Source organism: Urocitellus parryii, chromosome 7, assembly GCF_045843805.1.
Source record: "Urocitellus parryii isolate mUroPar1 chromosome 7, mUroPar1.hap1, whole genome shotgun sequence".
NCBI lineage: Eukaryota > Metazoa > Chordata > Mammalia > Rodentia > Sciuridae > Urocitellus > Urocitellus parryii.
Window position 1 is genome coordinate 166,995,820 of NC_135537.1, and position 21,354 is coordinate 167,017,173.

The 21,354-nt window shown below is 34.9% G+C and overlaps 1 protein-coding gene across 1 annotated transcript in view; it reads right to left on the reverse strand.

Moving 5' to 3' along the window:
* Nucleotides 1-21,354, reverse strand: part of Nsf (N-ethylmaleimide sensitive factor, vesicle fusing ATPase) — a 155,368-nt gene that overhangs the window by 79,766 nt on the left and 54,248 nt on the right. The window contains exon 8 of the mRNA XM_026408235.2: nucleotides 18,861-19,016. Within this exon, the coding sequence (XP_026264020.1) occupies nucleotides 18,861-19,016 (156 nt within the window). The remainder of the gene's footprint in view (nucleotides 1-18,860; nucleotides 19,017-21,354) is intronic.

The following is a 21,354-nucleotide window of genomic DNA, read 5'->3' on the forward strand; positions in this document are numbered from 1 at the left end:
ATTTCACGGGAAAGACTGTCTTCTGAAAACAACTTGTGATGCTAACATTTGCCCATAGTCTGAAAACGATTAGAAGGGAGTGGGAAGGGGAAAGGTTCTTGACCATAAGTTTGTGTTTACAAAATATTTTCATATGATTTATTCAATGCTAGTGTTATGCAGTAGTCTTTTGAAACATTGAGTCTGTAAAATAACATATTAAATACTTTTCTGTCAACTCACAGGATTATCTTCAGAACGACTGTTAAAGTTTAGCTCTTTGTTGGGTACTGGGTGGTGAAGGAGGCAGGGAGAGAAAGGAAGTGAATGTAAGAGTTGTTCATGAGATAAATTCAGATTATTTATTTACTCATTGCTGTATAAGTGCATTTACTTACTATTGCTGTCTATGTAAAGGGCAAACACGGCTTTGGTACTGGGAAGTGCCCAAAATATGCTGAAAGCACAAATAGTAAAATGACCCCTTTATAAATGTCCTTTTGTTAGAGTTTCTAGGAAAGGAAAGCTTGTCTTCTGGGAGTGACCTTTATTAACCCACCTCATGGAGTTATTCACTGAGTGGACAGAAAAGGGAAAAGGCAAAGGGAAGGTTCTTTGCTAGTATTTTCATATTTAGAAATAATTTCAAATTGTATCCACAGTTCTATAGGAGCAATCGTTTTTTTGGTAATGTGCCTGAGTTTATCAACCCTTATTTTATAATGCTAAGCTTCTAGATATTTTGAGAGGACAACATATGATAAAAGGAGAGCTAGTGAATTAAACAATTAGTAAATTCTTTTGTTAAAAGAAAAGAAGCACCTTAGAAATGGCATTGTTAAACTACCTCTGAGCAACTGGGTTGTTACAGAAGGGGTAGAAAAAGGGGTAAGGAAGAGGCAGATTCAGATATGCCCAAATTTACAATCTGATTATAACCACTGACAGAATACATTCTCTCTCCTATACTATATGAATGTATAGAGGTGGTTAACATATTGTTAAACAATTAAATAGAAACATCACTTATGCTAATTTTTAATAGTGTAGATCTGATATTAAACTGTCTAAAAAGCATTATATTTATTTTACTCTACTGCTTTGTGTTCATTTTAAATTGGGAATTAGGTGAATACAATTTTTTTTATTCTTTTTGGTTGTTGTTGTAGATGGACACAATATCTTTATTTATTTATTTTTTAAAATGTTGTGCTGAGGATCAAACCCAGTGCCTCAAGTGTGCCAGGCAAGCGCTCAACCACTGAGCTACAACCTCAACCCCATGAATACAGTATTTAAATTACAAATTTGCCAATATATCTCTAGAGGTCTGCTGCCATTTTGACTTTAAGATATTTTTGTTCCGATGAAAGATAAAGAAATATATCTTAAATCTCATTAGTATTATATGGCTTGGTTTTCAAAATGCTCAGGGCTTTGGGACTTGAACACTGATAAATATTTTTTAAAAAAACATAATATATACTATATGAGCTCAGCCATGTTAAAAAAAAAAAAGTGTATACTCAGGGTTGGGGATGTAGCTCAGTGGGTAAGTGCTTATCTGGTATGTACTAGGCCCTGGGCTCAATCTCTGTTAACATCTCAAACAAACAAACAACACCCCCCCACACACAAACACAGATACTCTCAGTTATGTATATGTGTTTAAACATATAAGGACTATACTGTACATTAAAATGTATATTGCCTATAAATATAAATGATTTTTTTAGTGGTTTGCTTTTTATGTTTTTCAATTTTCTATGAACATATTAATCTCTAAGAGCTGAAAAATATAAATGCTATTTTAAAAATGAATGCACTCAGGACTCAAGAAGTTACAGATCAAGGTCAGAACTGCAGATATGGGAAGGACTACACTAAGTCCTTTAATAGGTTCTCTTATGCAATCACTTAAAAAGCTCTGAGTCAGATATTATTTTTACCCTCTTTTTTAGAAAAGAGGCACACAGGCTTACAGTGGCACAGTGACTTTCTCATGGTGACAGTGACTTTCTCAAGTGGCAGACTTGGAACTTGAATACCAATCTGCTGACAAAGCTAAAACTCCAATAACAGTTCAGCTACTGTTGGTGCAGGGTCTCAGCTTTAGCCAATTCTCAGATTCAGTGTACTTGAGGCAGAACCTAGAAATCTGTATTTCAAAGAGTCAAAAATTTCTTACACACAACTAAGACTAAGAGAACCACTATGTTACTGAACAGAAAAGATATGAGATGGGAGAGACCTTGGGATAACTCCCAAATTGAAGAAACATGGTTAGTGCTATGGCTTGAATATACTGTGTCTCCTCTGAAACTCATGTGGAAATTTGGTCCCCAGTATAACAGAGTTGAGAGGTGGTAGAGTCTTTAGGGGTCAATAGGTTGTTAAAAGGGATTAATGCCTCTCTGGAGGAACTGGATTAATTCTCTGGTAGTGGGTAAGCTCTCCCTCTTGCAGGACTAGATTATTTACCACAAGAGTTCTTTTATGGCAGCCACCCCTCATGTTTTGTCTCTTCTGCATGTGCCTGCTTGCCCTTCTGCTTTTGTTCCATTAGGATAGAGCATGAAGCCCTTGGTAGACATGGCTGCCTCATCTTGGACTTTCAGCTTGCACAATCATGAGCTAAATAAATGTCTTTCCTTTATAAATTACCCAGTCTCAGGTATTCTTGTTATAGCAAGATAAAATGGATTAAAACAGTGAGCTCTTTTTTTAAAATTTATTTGTTCTTTTTAGTGTACATGACAGCAGAATCCATTCTGATATAATCATACAAGCATGGAATATATTTATTCAAGTGAGGATCCTATTCTTATGGATGTACACGATGGTGGGATTCACTGTGTTGTTTTCATATATGTACATGGGAAAATTATGTCAGATTCATTCCACTGTCTTTCCTTTTCCTATCCCCCTCCCTTCCCTCCATTCCCTGTTGTCTAATCTACTACACTTCTATTCTTCCCCATCAACTCCTCCCTTTATTGTGGGTTAGCTTCCACTTATCAGAGAAAACATTCAACCTTTGGCGATTTGGGACTGGCTTATTTCACTTAACATGACAGTGCCAGTAGCTCTTAAAGTGGGAAAAGACAATGCTCAATAGGAGAAAGTTGGCTGTCTACTTTTACACACCTGGGACATGTGGTCAAGGTACTACTCTCAATTTCCATAGATAATTACTGAGTCTCCATTTTATATCCAAGAACTATACTAAGCAAAGTTCTTTCAGGAGATGAATAAGATAGACTCTGATACAAGTAGTTTAATATTAAAAATCAAAGATAGCTGGGCGCGACGGCACATGCCTATAATCTCAGGGTTTGGGAGGCTAAGGCAGGAGGATGGGGAGTTCAAAGCCAGCCTCAGCAACTTAGCAAGGTCCTGTCTCTAAAGAAATATAAAAAAAAGCTGGGGATGTGGCTCAGTGGTTAAGTGCCCCTGGGTTCAATCGCTGGTACCACTCCCCGCCAAAAAAACAAAACAAAACAAAACAAAGGTAACTAGAGAGAAACAAAATTTAAAAGGGCTATGAGAAGCCAAAAAGGAAAGCAATTACTTCTATTGGGAGGATATACACATGTGATTAATCTTCCAAAGATAATCAAGTTGAAACTTGAAGGATGCGCACACACAGGGCATCTCCCCTGCCAGAGCCTCACACAGACGTTCACATCTCACCAAAACAATGCATTCATATGAAGACTGCTTTGGAAAAGTTCCTATCTCTGGTCTATCTTCCCATTTTTACTAATGGGGAAACTGAGACCTCAAAGTCATAGTAAGTCAATGACAAATCTAAAACTAGACTCTAAGTCCCTGGACCCTGTATCAGTTTCCCATGAAACTATTATATTCCTGTTTCTCTTTCAGAGTTCCTCCTTAGAGGTTTCTTTTCTCTATTTTCTATGAGAAAATAAAAGTAGTGTGTCTATAAATGCAGACTTCAATGAATTAAGATAGCTATATATCTGAAAAAATTCTTAAAACATTTAACATCTTCACTTTCAGAAAAAGAAAGAAAATTTGGCAGTGCATAACAAAAATGTTTACTTGCTCTTTGATTCAGCAAGTCTACTTCTAGGAATTTATCTTAAAGAACTATGAATGTGCAGAAATATTTAGCTCCATGGATGTCCATCATACATAATGTTTAATAGTGAAAAGCTCAATGCAATTTATATGTTTTATAGGGAACTGATTAAAAAACCACAGCATAATCATTCTATGAAATAATGTCAGAAGAATATTTAAAAAAAGCTGTTCAACTTACTAAGTGGGAAGAAAGGTTAAAAAACAGAAAATACTTTATTAGACATGTGTGTATACATACACATGTGCACACATACAGCAAAAACTGGCAGATTGATATGCTCCAGAACATAAATGATACTGTTTCATTTTTTTATGATGAATTATTATCTTCTTCTTTTTAGACATTGGTATTTTTGAAATTTCTACAAGGAATATGTATTACTATAATCAAAAGAACAAAAGTATTTTCATAAACAGAGATTTGTGTTTTACCCCTAAAAGCTGGGACAACAATGAGTAGGTAAAAATAAATGTTCTCAGACCCCCTGGACCCACAAGGGAGCCTGTAGTGATGCAAGGCGGTTGGGGATTTCTGAATTAGAGAAGTTTATTCTGGAAAATGGGAAGCAAGGTTTCACATTCAAGTTGTAATTCTGGAATTTAAAAAAAAAAAAAAAACAAACCAAGAGCTCAGTGTAGCTCAGTGGTAGAGTGTTTGCCTAGCATGTGTGAGGCACTAGGTTTGATTCTCAGCACCACATAAAAATAAATAAGTAAATAATAAAGGTATTTTGTCCATCTACAACTAAAAAGTTTTTTTTAAAACCCAACATTAAATAAATCATTTTAAGTGGCTGAGTCACAAAGTCTAAAAGGCACCACCAGACTGTGAGTAAGGCAACACAGATTCTAGCTCACACTGTGACTATAGCCTAAATAGAGTTACTTACTTTTCTGGGACCTCAGTATCCTCGTCTATAAAATAAAAATAACATAGATAAGATAAGCATTTCTCAAACTGATGTTCCTTGGAATATTAATAGGTATGTCATTCATTTTGTAGGTATGCTTGTTAAAAAGGTTAAGTAAATTTGGGAAATGCTAGACTAGATCGCTCCCACTCTAACATAATATGCAATTTTGATTCAAATATATAGCTACCTTAATGCATTGAAATCTGGTTATCTACAGATACACTGTCTACTCTTGATTTTCTCATGAGGGAGGAATATTAGATAAGCAAAATGGATGGCAATCTCTTGAGAAAACTCATACTTTTATAGCAGCAAGTGAAAGTAGAAGATAAAGGGTTTAATAGCAAGAGGGGTAAAAAAACAGTGTTTGAGAAAGATAATGAAAGCATAATGGGGAACAATGTCTTTCATTATGTTCTGTCTATCCTTCCAATTGATCTTTCTCTTCAAGTTCTTTTATTTATGAGTTGCTAAAAATAAAATTATTCAAATACAAGCTCAGCCCATTCAATTTTTTAAAAAAGATATTCAATTTTAAATAATATGGGAAAAGGGGTCAGTCTTTTGACCATGGTAAAGTATCATAGTAAACTATCATCTTTCTCTCCTCAAGCTGAATAATATCCTAAAGCTATTATTACTTACAAGATATATCTACATCTTGAACAACTGAGTTCCATGTCACTTAGTGTTACCCACGATCAGCCTGCTGGCACATAAGGAAGACCAGACTGTAGAGAATTTATAACTCACGAATTTGAGTTTTCACTATCTACCTTTCTTTTGTTTCTTTCCTCTCTTTCCTCTTCTGAGTTTCGCTATATTGCCCAGGATGGTCTCAAACTCATGGACTTAAACAATCCTCAGCCTCCCAAGTAGATAGGACTAGGGCACATGCCACTATGTCTGGCTTCCTGTCTCCCTTTCTCTAAGTACATCACAGTCACCATTGGCTACCTAAATAAAGAACAACAGAGGAAGCCAAAGTAATTTGGTAGAAAAATCAAGTGCCAATGAAGACAAGTTTTACAGAAGAGAAGTCCAGGAACATCGAAGAATTGTCAAGCAAGAGTACTTATAGATCAAGAAGGAAATGTCCCTGGAATGCACTAATAATTTGCAATGAAGAATAATTCTCCTATGCATAGTTGAGAATTGACTGAATATATTTAGTGTGTGGATTAGCAGCATACTAATTATAGGTTTATTCTATAGTAACCATTCATTATCAAAAGGCTCTTAAGTCTTGCTAAGATCCCCATGACACGATTCTAGATAGACTTTAAAATCAAAGCACTTTTTAAAAAATCATATAATTGTGGACAAATTCGAGTAAATACATGTGTAAACAGTATAGAAGTTCAAGCTACAGATGTTTACATCTTTATACAACAGTTTTCAATTACTTTGGAATAGGAATAGGACTCAAAGTTGTACTCGCTCATTGGAAAAATACTGTATTAAAGCCAGAAGCATTACAAATAAAACTTTAGAGTAGTTGGTACATTATCTACAACAACTTCCAATATCAAATTCTGCAGTATTAATAAAATGGTACATGGAGGGGATTTACTCCTGTCTACTCTAACTTAAAAAACCTGAAAGAACAATGTGTTAACTCTTTAGAAAGCAAAAAACCAAAACCCAAGATTTTATGGGTATTTTTCTAAAAGCATGAAGATATTAAATATGCTAAACATATTAAAGGTGAATCACTCTAAGTAACACATCATATGGAACTCTAAGGAAAGTCTTATTTGAATCATGGTAGAAATTCTCTCCTAATGAGAGAGAATAATAATGTCTACGTTTCAGGCCACTCTTTGTGGGCATTACATTACTGATTTTTTCTTCCACTTCACATCCCCCAACATTCATTCTGTTGTATCTACCAAGATGGTGGTTGTTTTTCTAAGTCAGTATATCACATATAAGAAACTGACAAGATTTATAGAAGCAGAGAGCATTTATCAGCTCTTCTCTGATGGAATGTGATAAAAAGTAAATATAAATCAGCCAAAGTATGAGTTCACAAATAAAGAAAAAATATTCCTAAGTGTCCCCTTGACTACCTATCAACAAACACTGCTCAAAATGGGTAATTACAAAACAGCTTAAGAAGATAATCTCAGGTGTTAACTTTTTTCAAGAGCAAAATTAAATCAAAAGGAAACATATCTTAATATTTGATTAAAGAGGTCAGGTTATAGAATTTTACCTTTTACAGAGCTATAAAAGCACCTTTTGGCAATACAGCAATACCAGCTATCCTCTATGAAATGTTTTACAGTGATCCAGGTACTATTTTAGAAAATACATTCTTCACATTAGACTGTCAATAAAAAGTTTTGTAGGTAAGGGTACCAATGCTCAGAGAGTATAGGGCTTAGTGATCTGCATTTCTAAGTGCAGGGCATGGAAGCAATGAGTAGTAAAGGGAGGCTCTAAGCCAACTATGTTCTAATGTGTCCAAAAGCCTTCTTACTGCTGAGGAACAGATGCTAATTTACCACTATAGGGCTAAGGAAGACACAATTTTGCCAATATTATTAATCCTTAAAAGTAAAATGGTATCTACATTTTTTATACCTTTATTTTATTTTTTATTTTTTTATTTTTATATGATGCCAGGGATCGAACCCAGTGCCTCATGCATGCCAGGCAAGAGCTCTACCACTGAGCCACAACCCTGGCCACAGTATCTAATGTTTTATCATGGAAAAAAAGCTCAGGATACACTGATAGTGTTTTAAAAAAAAAAAACAACACAGAACAGTGACTGATATGATCCTATATAATTAAAAAATAAATCTATACATGGGTAGTTACAACAAATATACATAAATGCATAAAATGCTTAGGAAAAGGTCTGAAAAGATTCATGCCAATGTCATTACAGTGACCACATCTTAGAAAGACTGGAGTGGGTAAAATGAGAAAAGATATCACTTTTTACTCTGCATTATCTATAATATTTTAGGAAGATGCATTATTTTTACAGTTGTGAAATAGAAAATGCATGTGTTCATGCAGGCACATGCCCACCACACACACACACACACACACACACACACACACACACGCGCATGTGTGCACACACACTAAGGTCCCAATGCCCTTGTATTTCAACACTGTCACAGCATCCTTACATAAGAATGGCAGTTCCCAGTGAAATGAGGGGTAGCTGACAAGTACAAAGTATTTTTGCCCTTATTTCTGGAGTCAAGTTCCATTTGGGACTAATCCAAGAGGTCTTTGCCAATAATATCTATCCTTTAATAAAAGGATTTAAGTAGACTTAATAATGACCTATAACCATCATATCTGCTTTCAATTTTTTTTTTTTTTTTTTTTTTTTTTGTGGTGCTGGGGATTGAACTCAGGGCCTCACATATGCTAGGCAAGCGCTTTACCACTGAACCACAACCCTGGCCCTATGCTTTGACTTTTAAATGACATGGCTCAGTGCTTACTCCTTTGATACCTCTGCTGTTTCCCTACATGGTCATGATGTATATTATGTATACTATGCAGTACATAATACTGCTCTCCCATGTATAAACAGTGTTACTGTTACTCACAAAGAGACTGTAAGCATCTTGAGGGCAGGGCTTGGGCCTAACTGTCCAAGTGTTCTACTTAATCAAGTTCTTGGTACTTATGCATTTCTATAAATTTTATATTTTTAGCCAGGCACCATGCTGGAAGTAGTAATAGCAGTGACCAAAATGAAGAAGGACTCTTACTGAATTTACATTGTGTTCACAAAGGTAGAAATATGGGGTATACGTTGAGAGTCTGGAACTTATTCATGTAATAAGTAACTGTAATACAATGTAATAATGCATAAAGGAATTTATCGAATTGTTGGGATATATAGGAAGAATATTAAAGTCCAAGCATTCTAGAAAAAGTAAGATCAAATCTAAGGCCTGAAGGATGAACAGAAATCGAGTAAAGACATGGTGAAAACATACCCTAGAAATCAGAGGTAAGAGACAGTAGCATGGCAAATTAGAGGAACTGAAAATAGCACAGGCTGGCTGGAACCCAGAATACAGGGGAGGGGCATAGGCTGAGATGAGGCGGGGAAGTTTGGCAGATGCCAGATCACACAGGGCTTGTAAAGTGTGGAAGGAGTTAAGGGCATCTGCTAAAGAGTTGAACCAGTGGAGTGACAGGATCAGACTTGCCTTTTTAATAAAATCACTTCAGTTACAGTGTGGAGAATGGATTAGAGAAGGGCAAGGCTGAAGGCTTATGGAGCAATTCAGGCAAGAGATAATGGTGTCCTGAAGAAAGAGTGGCAGGGTGAGATGGAAAGAACTGGGTGGATTTGAGATACAGTGAGATTACAGAATTGACTGTCTATTCTGTGACTTACTGAAAATGAGGACTGAGGGAAAGAGAGGAGGAGTTATAAAAGCCCAAATCTTTAGCTAGCATATTACCAGAGACAAAAACACAGAAGTGAAAGCATGCCTAGAGAGAAATAGGAGGCAATTGAATGAGATTAATTTTGAACTTACTGCATGCTCATGAGATAGACAACAGGTTATGTTGGTGAAAATCCATCCTCTACACTTGTGACAGAGTAAGAATATGCATATTTGAGAGTTAATGGCAAAAAGATACTATGGAAGTACATATGATCAATTTGGGGAAGAATAATTAGAGTGAGGAAAAAAGTAGGTCTAAGACTCTTGAGGAACCCAAAGATCTAAAGGGACAGAAAAAATACAGAAAAAAGGCAGCAGAGAGGTAAAGGGAAAACCAGAAAACCTTGAAGCAAAGGAAGTCAAGTAAAGAGGATATTCAGGCTGGGCGTGATGGCGCGCACCTGTAATCCCAACAACTGGGAAGGCTGAGGCAGGAGGATCATGAGTTCAAAGCCAACCTCAGCAACTTAGCAAGGCCCTAAGCAACTCAGTGAGACCCATCTCAAAATAGAAGAAGGGCTGGGGATGTGGCTCAGTGGTTGAGACCCCTGATGTGTGTGTACACACACACACACACACACACAATTTCAAGAAATAATGGTCAATTGTATGCTTCTTAAACATGTAGACTGATTGAAGCTAGCCTCCAGGAAATTGTCAACAATTGTTCCTTGCTATCTTCAAGTCAGCTTCTACTTCCTATGGGACTGAAAATATGTGTAGGGACATTCTTCAATCCTCCATAATTGGGTCCTTGTGATTTTCTTATTTCTAACATTTTCTTGCAAGACCTGAGTTTTGCCTTCAAATCGGTCACCCACAATAACTTATCACCAAATTTGGCCAATTTTGTTTTATAATATTTCTCATATCAGTTCTTCCCATTCCATTCTCAAAACCATCGCCCTAATCCAGGTTCTATGTCCACACTACCAGACTACTACAGTCCACTGGTCTCCCAAACTATTCAGTTCTTTACCTCTTCCCCAGGGCAATCTTTGCCAGCAGAATAATCATCTCAATTATCCTACAACATTAATTTTAATTGCATTATTCCACTGCTGAAAATTCTCAAATAGCTTCCCATTAAAATCAATTGATCAAAAAATTCATTCTCTTTTTTAATCAGTGCTGGATATTGAACCCAAGACCTCACATGGGCTCTAGTTAAGTGCTCTACCACTAAGCCACCCTTAGACCCTAAATTTTCATTTTTAAATAGATATTTATGTATGGCAGTATTTCTTGAACTAAGATCCAGATGTTGTTTTTGTTTCCTTTAAAATTTTCAACAAATTAAAATATTTTTGTAAAATACCATTTTAAAACATTATAGTAATGTGAAATTGCCATGAAAGTTTATCTTGATCTCCAATATTTACCTTATCATGCACTGGTAACAGTGGTTCTTAGTCCAACAACAACCTGTAGATCATAAACAACCCTGAAGTTGCAAAGAAGACATTATGGTTGTACCACCAAAGGCCTTTGAATAGTGTCTCTCAGTGCAGGATGATTCTACTACCCATAATTTTTTTTTTAATTGCTACATGGTATAGGGTACTGGGGAACAACTCCTGGTACTGGGTGGATAGAAGACAGATATACTGTGAAACATCCTACAATGCACAAAGCAGGCCCCCACAACAGAATTATCCAGCTAGCCAGATACGGTGGTGCACTTCTGTAATCCCAGCAGCTTGGGAGGAGGATGACAAGTTCAAGGCCAGTCTTAGCAACTTAATGAGGCCATAAGCAATTTAGTGAGAACCTGTCTCAAAATAAAAAAATAAGGGGGTGGGGAGCTGGAGATGTAGCTCAGTGGTAATTGTCCCTGGGATAAATCCTCAGTACCCACAAAAAGGTTGGGAAACCTTGCCTTAGGAGTATAATGCAAATGAATAATTACAATACATTAAGAATTACAGAATGACTAGATTTTATGAATATAGATGTGCAGAAGAAGCACAGAGAAGCCCAGAGCCTGACTACAAGCTTTAACAGGGATAGTATTTAGGAAAAAATGTCATCTTCTGATTCATCAATTTCCACAACACAACTCCAACTTGACTTTCAGCCTTACTTTCTGTTTCTTTCCAACAATAGGTCTGTAAAACTGGTTTAAGTTGTAAAGTCTATACCTTGCTTAGTGTGTCCCTCTTCCCAGAATACAGAAAGCAGTCTCTTTCTTCCTCCTATTCAAAACTACTCAGCATTTAAGACCTCACTCAAGCTCTCTCTCCTCCAGGAAGTCTTCAGTAATTCTCTTTAAACTCCTAAATAACTTTTCATCTGTATCACTTAGTTGGGATTTAATCATGTTCTGGCTTTTGATATCATTTGTTGGGTTATGTTGCTTAACTTTTAAATAATTATTTAATATTTATATTTCATCTTTAGATTGGCAACTCACTTAAGACAGAACTTAGCTGGCGTACCTGTAGCAACCACTGCCTTTGTGTATTATGCGATAATAAGTACTTTAAAAAACATGAAAAAATTGGTGCCCTTCAATAGATGAATGGATAAAAAAAATGTGGCATTTATACACTATGGAGTATTACTCTGCATTAAAAAATGACAAAATTATAGAATTTGGAGGGAAATGGATGGCATTAGAGCAGATTATGCTAAGTGAAGCTAGTCAATCTTTAAAAAACAAATACCAAATGACTCCTTTGATATAAGGGGTGTAAACAAGGACAGGGTAGGGACGAAGAGCTTGAGAAGAATATTTACAGTAAACAGGGATGAGAGGTGGGAGGGAAAGGGAGTGAGAAGGGAAATTGCATGGAAATGGAAGGCGATCCTCAGGGTTATACAAAATGTCATATAAGAGGTAAGGAGGGGTAAGTCAAGAGAATACAAATGGAAGACATGATTTACAGTAGAAGGGGTAGAGAGAGAAAAGGGGAGGGGAGGGGAGGGGAGGGGAGGGGGGATAGTAGACAATAGGAAAGACAGCAGAATACATCAGACACTAGAAAGGCAATATGTCAGTCAATGGAAGGGTAACTGATGTGATACAGCAATTTGTATACGGGGTAAAAGCGGGAGTTCATAATCCACTTGAATCAAACCGTGTAATATGATGTATTAAGAACTATGTAATGTTATGAACGACCAATAAAAAAAAAATAATAATAAAAAAAAATATTTAAAAAAAAAAAAAAGAAAAAATTGGTACTATGTGTTGGGCATTACCTACCATAGATTCTTGGTGTCTCTTGAGCTCTTAAGCTCATAACAATTTGAATATATCAGATTACTAGAAAAGTAGTTTATTTACAATGCATAGGCAGTCAACCTCTACAAATAACCATCTGACCCAACATGTCCATGGTGCCATGATTAAAAACCCTTGGCTGGATTGAAAACCTCAGAGTGCCTCCAAGTTCCCCCAAAATGGGGTTAGTAAGACCCACTGTAATGGTTTCACATGATGGGCTTCACGAAAGTACAGTATAAGGGTTAAGGGCATGGACTGGAGTCCAAAGCACCTGGGTTCAAATCTGATACTATCACTTACTAAGTATAAACCTTGGACCAGTTACTCCACCTTTCTGAGATTCAGTTTCCTGCTCCACAAAACGGGAGCAATATAGCATCTACCTCATAAGGTTTTTGTGAGGATTAAATAAATTAATTCACAAAATAATAAGTAAAACATTTAGAACAGTGTCTCCCACTAAACATCATCATTATCATCACTGACCTAAACATAAGACAGAAGAAAATATCATTTTACTGAGGAGTCACAGAAGTGAAATTTGTCGATAGAATGATTTTTTTAAGATTGAAAAGATAGGGCTGGGGATGTGGCTCAGTGGTAGCGCCCTCGCCTGGCATGCGTGCGGCTTGGGTTCGATCCTCAGCACCACATACAAATAAAGAGGTTGTGTCTGCCGAAAACTAAAAAATAAATAAACAAATTTAAAAAAAAAAAAAGATTGAAAAGAAATTTGTGAACAGTTCCCCACAAGATACCTTCTCCCTTCTCCCCTCCACTGCTTCCTCAGCCACCTAAAGATGCAAAGGTTCCCTTGTTTGGAGGGAAGACATACTACTTACAACCATCACTATAACCCAGACAGTACCGGGAGGAAGCTGTTTGTTATGAATGGAGAAACTGCTTTTCTCTTTTTAGTAAAGTAGGATAGGTGTCCTTTCTATCCTCTGTCATCAAAGTCCTTAGAATCCAGGTCCATAACCCTTGGCGCTTCTCTTCCACTGAAAGTTTTGTGAAGGTCACAGGACATACCTGTGCCCCGCCTGCTCTGTGCCAATGGCCGATACAAAAGAGAAATAGCCTGTGACATTATCTTTTTGTTTGTTTGCTTTTTAAGTTATACACTAGAGATATAAGACCACAGTAAAACACAAAGAGGGGGATAATATAGTAAAAGAACAAAAGTCTCCCTTCATTCCTCTAACTTCCTTTCACAGAAGTAAACAACTTTTTCAATTTAACATGTCCTGAGTTTATGATGCATTTACTTTTAGTTTTATGTATTTATTAACACAATTATGTCTGTTCATTTGGAGCTATTTCATTTTAAGCTAGGCTCTGTTATATTCTATAATGTAGATATATCATAGTTTATTTAATCATTTCCCTACCAATGGACATTCAGGTTAAGACTTAGACTTCAACTTGGTAGTGACCCAACTGCTTATCTGTAAGTAACTAAACTGTAGTTACCAGGAAATCTAATCCACTGGTGACTCTGTAAACAACTCTACCCCTCCAAAAGATTTATTTCTTAAAGTCTGTCCATAACTAAAAAAAGGCCAAATGAATTTACATAGTTTGACTTTGAGATACAGGCATAACTACATATTTCTATTCAAGTATAAATTCAAAGTAAAATTTTCGATTTATAAAAAGTTACCTATAATATTTTTAGGCTATATGCTTTGTCTCTAAACCCTGCTGGAGAGATTTTAGAAATCACATGGTCAGAAGCCATTTTCTTCTAATTAAAAAATTTTATAAATTTCTTGATCTAAAGTAAGAATTAGTAAATTAGTACATTCTTCATATTCAGGTATCATCCATAAGCAGTTAATGAAAAATCAGAAGGGAAAAGTTTTGTATATCTTACTACTAAGCAACTGCTTTCTTTTTCTCTGCTAATAAATTGCAGGCAGACTTGAACAGATGTCAGGCTGGCATTCAAAACCTAAAATATAGCTGAAAAGCAAGTTATGACTAATACAAGGAAAAAAGATGAATGTCAGAAAGCTTCATTTTTTTTCTCTTTTTTTCAAATTTCAGATAAGCTCTTTAGCCTTAGGGTTCCTTTTACAGAGCCCTGGAGTTCGGCTAGATGTCTTAACCCCCATTTAAATTGCAATCTCTCCTCATGAGTGGGGGTGTGAAAATGCATTTTAAGAGTGTCAGTGTTTATGTTAATCTTAGCCAGAACTCCCTTTCTCCCAAATATGGCTCACACAAAACCTTGGTGCCCTTTCTTCCACTACGTTTTATTTGCACTGTTCTTAGCATGTGAAAGATGTCTGGGTGTGATTGAAAGGCTCCTTATCTTCTCCACAGCTCTACTTCATAGATGAACTACAGTTTTACTTATGATATCAGAAAAAAGAGTTGCTTTCCTCTTGAATTTCAAAAGAAACCTTAAAAATACAGATTGAAAATGGGCTTAGAGAGGAAAGCACAGGGAAAAGACAACCAAAAAGAACACAGCTTCAGTTTCAAAGAATGGGGGCACAAGACCACAACAAGGGGTATTCTTCCCCGCTAGGTGGCCTGCGCGTCCAGAGCCTGAAGATTCTAGAAAGACAGGGAGGCAGAGACCTACAGTCTCTATACCCTTTCTCTTCTAGCTCTTCTGCCAAAGCTCCTTTCTTTGGGTAACTACAGACCTACTCCCCAGATTACATTTAGCAGTTATTCCAGTGTTCATTGAAAAGAATTTAGCTTTTTGTTTTGACAGTTACTATTCAGAGATTGTTGCTAGGGATGCTGAAAAATGAAGTTTCTCTGCAGAAATTCTCTTTGCCAACAAAAGAGCTACAATGAGAATTCAGTAATTCATCAGTCAGTTATTTATCATGAGCATTCTCTACAAATTGCACGTGGGGAACAAGTGTGGTAATATCTGAACAGAAGAATATATTCAATTGCATCTGAAAATGCTCAAGGGCAGCAATCCACTTGCTGCTCTTATTTACCTGAACTTTCAGACACCAACTTCTGATGCTCACTTCTACCCTAGGATTCATGGCGCTGAATGTTATCCCACAAAGTAATAATTTAAGGTCATTTCTAATTAAACATCTATTGTTGGGGGGTTGGAGGACATTTTAACTAAATACCTACTTAGTACTCACTAACATAAAGGTACAGGTCTTGTTTTCTTTGCTAATATTTCCACATACTTCCAAAGAACAGCTGCTACACTTGGGCTACAGACAAGAAAAAAGTAGCTATCCTGATTAAAACAACAGCAAATGCCTCAGGTGATAGTCCCCCAAAGTCATTCCTTTCCTATTTTTACAGATAGCCTCTATCCCTCTGTCTGTCTGGCTTTATGTGATTTCCTTTTCTCTTTAAGGATTTTCTTGGTTTTAATTCTTCAAAGATATAACAAAAGCAAGACGGTGTACACTATGTATCTGAAAGTACTTCAAGAGATTGGAAATTCTATGACAGTTATTTTTATATGTGTCACATCATTTGATCCCTAATTTTCCTGCATAATTGTGGGCCTCTGGTTAAGTCATTTAGTCTTCTTTACCCCCACAGCAATATTTTGTGTGTAACTAACCTACATTTTTAATTTTGAAAAGGAAACACGAAGTTTTACAAGCAAAAGGAAAGAACTATACTACCCAGAAGCATTGTGATCAATCTCATAAACACAATGACAGAAGAAAATTATAAATTTATCATTTTGTAAATTTGAAAAACTGATATATATAGGCAAAAACTCCATTTGGTTAAAATTCCCGTTTACAAAGTAGAAGTTCTCCAGATTCCATGTAAGATAATGATTTGTTCTTAGTCAAAAATAAAGTTATCTGCTTAAAGCAAAAAGCCTTATAACCTACATAAATTATTCCTTTCTAATATTTTTATTTGAATTGATTTAACCGACCATACCCAGTGTCTAATTGAATCCAAAACCATAGTTTTGCCTATTTAGTTAACAAAGAGTAAGAAAAAACAATCAGCCAATTTTGTTCCTACTTGGCAGAGTGAAAGAATGCAGGGTACGCATAAGAGACACTTGTATAATTTTATTTATATTCTATCCAAATGCAGCAATTTTCATTTTTACATACCTTTACCAACTTAATGAGAACTTTATAACCAAAGTGTATCTGGAGTGCAAGGAAGAATTTTACTGTCTAATTCCCCCAGAATTCAAAAGGGGGGGGGAGAAGCTTCTATTAGATAATGAGGAATGACACATACATAGCAAGAGAATTATTTCTCCGTCATTTAGCCATAAAAAAGTAGCTTAATTTTTTTTTAGATTTTCAGAAACTTCATTTAGAATAAAGAAATAATGATTATTCTATTCAGCTAAAAAGCCAAGGTAGCTTTACACTAACTGACTTTTAAATCAAATTGATAATGCATGCTTCTTAAAAGCAAAAAGCCATAAAGAGAAAATACATGACTTTTGTTTAAAAACAACAAAACTTATATTTTGTATAATTGAATTAATGTAAACATCTTAGAAAAAACAAATCCAAAAGAAAGGTTCTGGACAGTAGCACTCACAAAATTCAAATCCACTGTCCTTAGTTAAAAAGCACGTGAATAATAAAAGGCATACAACCATAATTTAACTCATTTAGATACAAATACTAGAAACAGGTTAAGTTCACTAATAAATTCTAAACCTATTTTTATTGAATTTCAAACTCTTGTACAGTTGACAAAGTCACAGACTGGTAGGAGTTTTACTCTTTTATGTATTAACTATGTATGTTACCCCAGACAGGCCCTCAGGAGCAGGATCTGGATAACATACCAACAAGAAACTAACGTCTAATAACGAAATCCTCAAGAGCTTCCAAACAGAAAATATTTATAATCAAAGACACAGCTTACTACAAATGTAGTTATTTTTTTTTATTTGTTGGCTGGATAGTATAAATGTTCAGAGATTGAATCACTAGGTCTCAATCCTGAAAACCAATAAAAATATTTCATATGAAAAGTTTAAAACATTTGGAATCATCCTTTCAACTCTGCTTTCACCCAAATACACTTAAACAATATTTCCATGTCTGGATCAAAAACTTTTCTGGATTTATTGTGCCTTAAAATACACTACCATGATAGTGAGTTATCCCACTTTTTACTATTTTCCAAATTAGAATTCTGTTTTTTATGGACTTGGCCTTTGTATCTTTCAGATAAAAAGTATGCTATTGTCATTTCAAGGTGTATAAAACTCAGGTGATGAGGGTCTCTGTCATTTTCTCTTAATCCAATTCCAAACTCGACCTTTACCCAGTGAACAGGTGTGTGCCGTGCCTGTAATTTCTTAGAGTGAGCGACCAGGCAGAAAAGCTATCAACAATAGGGGGCTAATACAATCCAAGTACTTAGTGCCTAAAAAGCAGTTCTTATTCCCACCATGATGAATATACTTTTATCTCCCAGTAGCAATTTAAAGAGAAAGAATGATGAGGGAAGGGGAGTAACATATTTGTATTCCCTCTGTTTTTCTAGATCCTGTTTTTACACTAATAGACTGCCAGAAGCTATTATGTTATAAATTCCTTTCTCAGATATTCTGTTGCTCACATTCCAATCCAGCGGATGATATGGATATGAAAGCAGTCATGACAGCATTTCCACTGGGCAAATAAAGTCACTTCACACAGATAAATTAAATAAACCTTCAAGAGGAAAATGATAAATGCATAGAGCATTTCTTTATATGCAATATGGAAACCCCTGTGTATATCCTGAATTTGTCTTTTTGGATCAAGCTTATCTAATTTAAAAACATGCCATGTATCCATCTATCAGGTATGAAGATATACTAATGAGATAATGCGATGGTACCAAAAAAAAAAAAAGCAGCAGCATAGATAATGATTAATAATAACAATAATAATCATAGATAATGATTATTCAGCAGGGTAAACCTGACCCATAATGAATCTTTAGAATCAGGTAAAATTTCTAAATATGCCCTATGGAAAAAAAATTCTAAACTAACTAAATAAGTTGAACAACCCAAATATTATTTCTATGATTTTACCATAAAATTAAAGATTCTGAAAAATTTTCAAAAAACTTATTTTTTAAAAAAAGTTAAAACTGAAAAAAATATTTTGGCAGATTTGAATAATTTCAAAACCACTGAAAAGAGATTATCATTTAATTTTTTAAAAATATAAACTTTTATGAAATTTTCCCTTTTGAACTCACCCATCTGCTCCACAATCTCTGGAGGAAATACGCGCGAAGCAAATGCTCGTCGAAAAATGTCTGAAAATTCTTTGTCCAGACCTCCTATTCCCATTTTCTCAAAGTTCCAGTCAGGATTTATGATAGATTGGCGATTTTCCTTGGTTTTAGATTTGCCTATGTTAAATAAATATAATCAAATATGAAACAACAACTTCACCTCCAAGTGTAAAAACACAGATAGATACTCTCTGGTCATCTCAAGTGAACAGACAAGCTACCCTTATTCAAAGAAGAACATACCCTTAGAGGATTTTCTAATAAAAGGAGTGAGTTTGCTTTATCTACTTTGGTTGCATTTATGGTAAGTAATAAATTTTCAAAATGACTAGCTAAACTTATGCTATAGTCTACTTGTCATCAATTCACAGAACTTGTTTTCACTAGCCTTTAATCTAACCAAATTAATTAACTTGGTTGATTATTAGAAACACCACATGCATATCAAATGAAGACAACACTAGTTGCTAGAAAGGCAACGGAAATCTAGCAATCTCTGAAAGCTCTTAAAAAGTTAAGTTATATTTAAAAATACATGTACTTGTCTAGATTAAGCTTATAATCAGTACGTAACCCCCCCTTAGCCTAAGAAGATACACTAGTGAGTTTGATGTCTTATTTGCTTTTTTTCAAATGTCCACAAAAGTCTAAAATCACTCTAAAGACCATTGACTACAAAATTCATGTTTACAGATTCCCTTACAAGGGTAAAAAATATCTAATTTAAATGTCAGAGTGCCACCTAAAGTAACTTAACAGAATCACATTTACTATTTCACATACAAAGAACAAGTTACCTTAGTACACTCTACTATTAACAACAACAACAAAAAATAAGAACATAGTTTTTATACAGTCAGGGAAGAAAATATCATATTTTAAAAAGTTTAAAATATCACATTAAAGAAATTTTATGGTTAGAGTTTTGAGATTTCTTTTAGGCTATCAAAAATATTTTGCTTACATTCTACTGCCCTCTTGTGGTCAAATTCACTGCAAGCCTATCACACCTTTGCTTGGATTACTTGGAAATACCTGCATTGTGTGAAAGTTATGCAATGCCCTTAAGATAAAATATCTTAACAAAAGTTGTAAAAATAAATAAATAAATAAATATGTGTGTTGGATCAAAAATATATTGGAACATACCCAGCATTTATAAAATGACATTATATAGTCATAAAAAATTATATGTAGAGGTATACTTAAGATGCTTGAAAAATGTTAAACCAAAAAAAAAAAAACACTCAAAAAATTATAAAACACAGTATAAAAATAAAAATTTAGAATATGAGTTGTTTTAAAGGGAATGTCTATCTATATTTTATAATTAATATAAACAATAAGATAAAATAAATAAAAGATAAAATAAAATTGATGGACCAAGAAAATAGGCCACACATGTAGAGAAAGTTACATAAACTTGAAAATGATAGTGTGCAGTAGTGTGCAATCAATGAAAACCCTCTACTTTCTAATGTAGTAGACATGAACATAGTTAAATTGATCAAAAGTAAGAATTATTATTCAGTTAATAGCACTGCTATTTTGATGAGCTACTGTTCTTCAATACTAAATTGCATTATTTTAATATAATAAAAGTAGGGCTGGGCTGGGATTGTGGCTCAGTGGCAGAGTGCTTGCCTCACATGTATGAGGCACTAGGTTCAATCCTGAGCACGACATAAAAATAAATAAAGGTATCCTATCTAGCTACAACTAAAAAAATATTTTTAAAAAAGCAGGGCTAAAGAACAAGAATGGAACTGGATGGACTATGAACATAGTCCAAAGCATTCATCCTTTGATCACTAATAAAAGTGATGACAGTATCTCATTTAATACAACCACCAGATGACCAGTTATAATTGACCAGTTTTCAAGGTCATGAAAGATAATAAAATTCTGAGAAACTACACTAAATGCAATATCAGATGATCCTGGACCAGAAAAAGAACATAATGGGAAAAACTGGTGAAATCCAAATAAAGTCTATAGTTTAGTTAGTAGCATTGAAACTGCTATTTTAATGAGCTACTGTTCTTAATTTCTTAATTTTGTTAACTATACAGGGTTATTTAAGATGTTTACATCAGAGGAAGTTTGTGAAAGGTAGATAGTAGTTCTCTGAGCTATTTCTGCAAATCTCCTATAAGCCTAAAATTATCAGAAAATTTAAAGTTAAAAAATTAATTTCATTGTTTCTTTTTACTTATTTTTAGTATAGCTATTAGGAAATTTAAAATTGCATGTTTCATATTGTATTTGGATATTCTATTTGGATAACACTGATCCAGATGAAGATTTTAAACTTTTTCATCAGAATATCTGACAAATATGAAATATGCCATGATTTTGGGATAAGCCATCTCACAGGAAGGATATTCCCCTCTTTTCCTTCCCTGCTTGAAAATCACTTTAGTTGAATCACATTTAATAATAGTTCCATTTCACT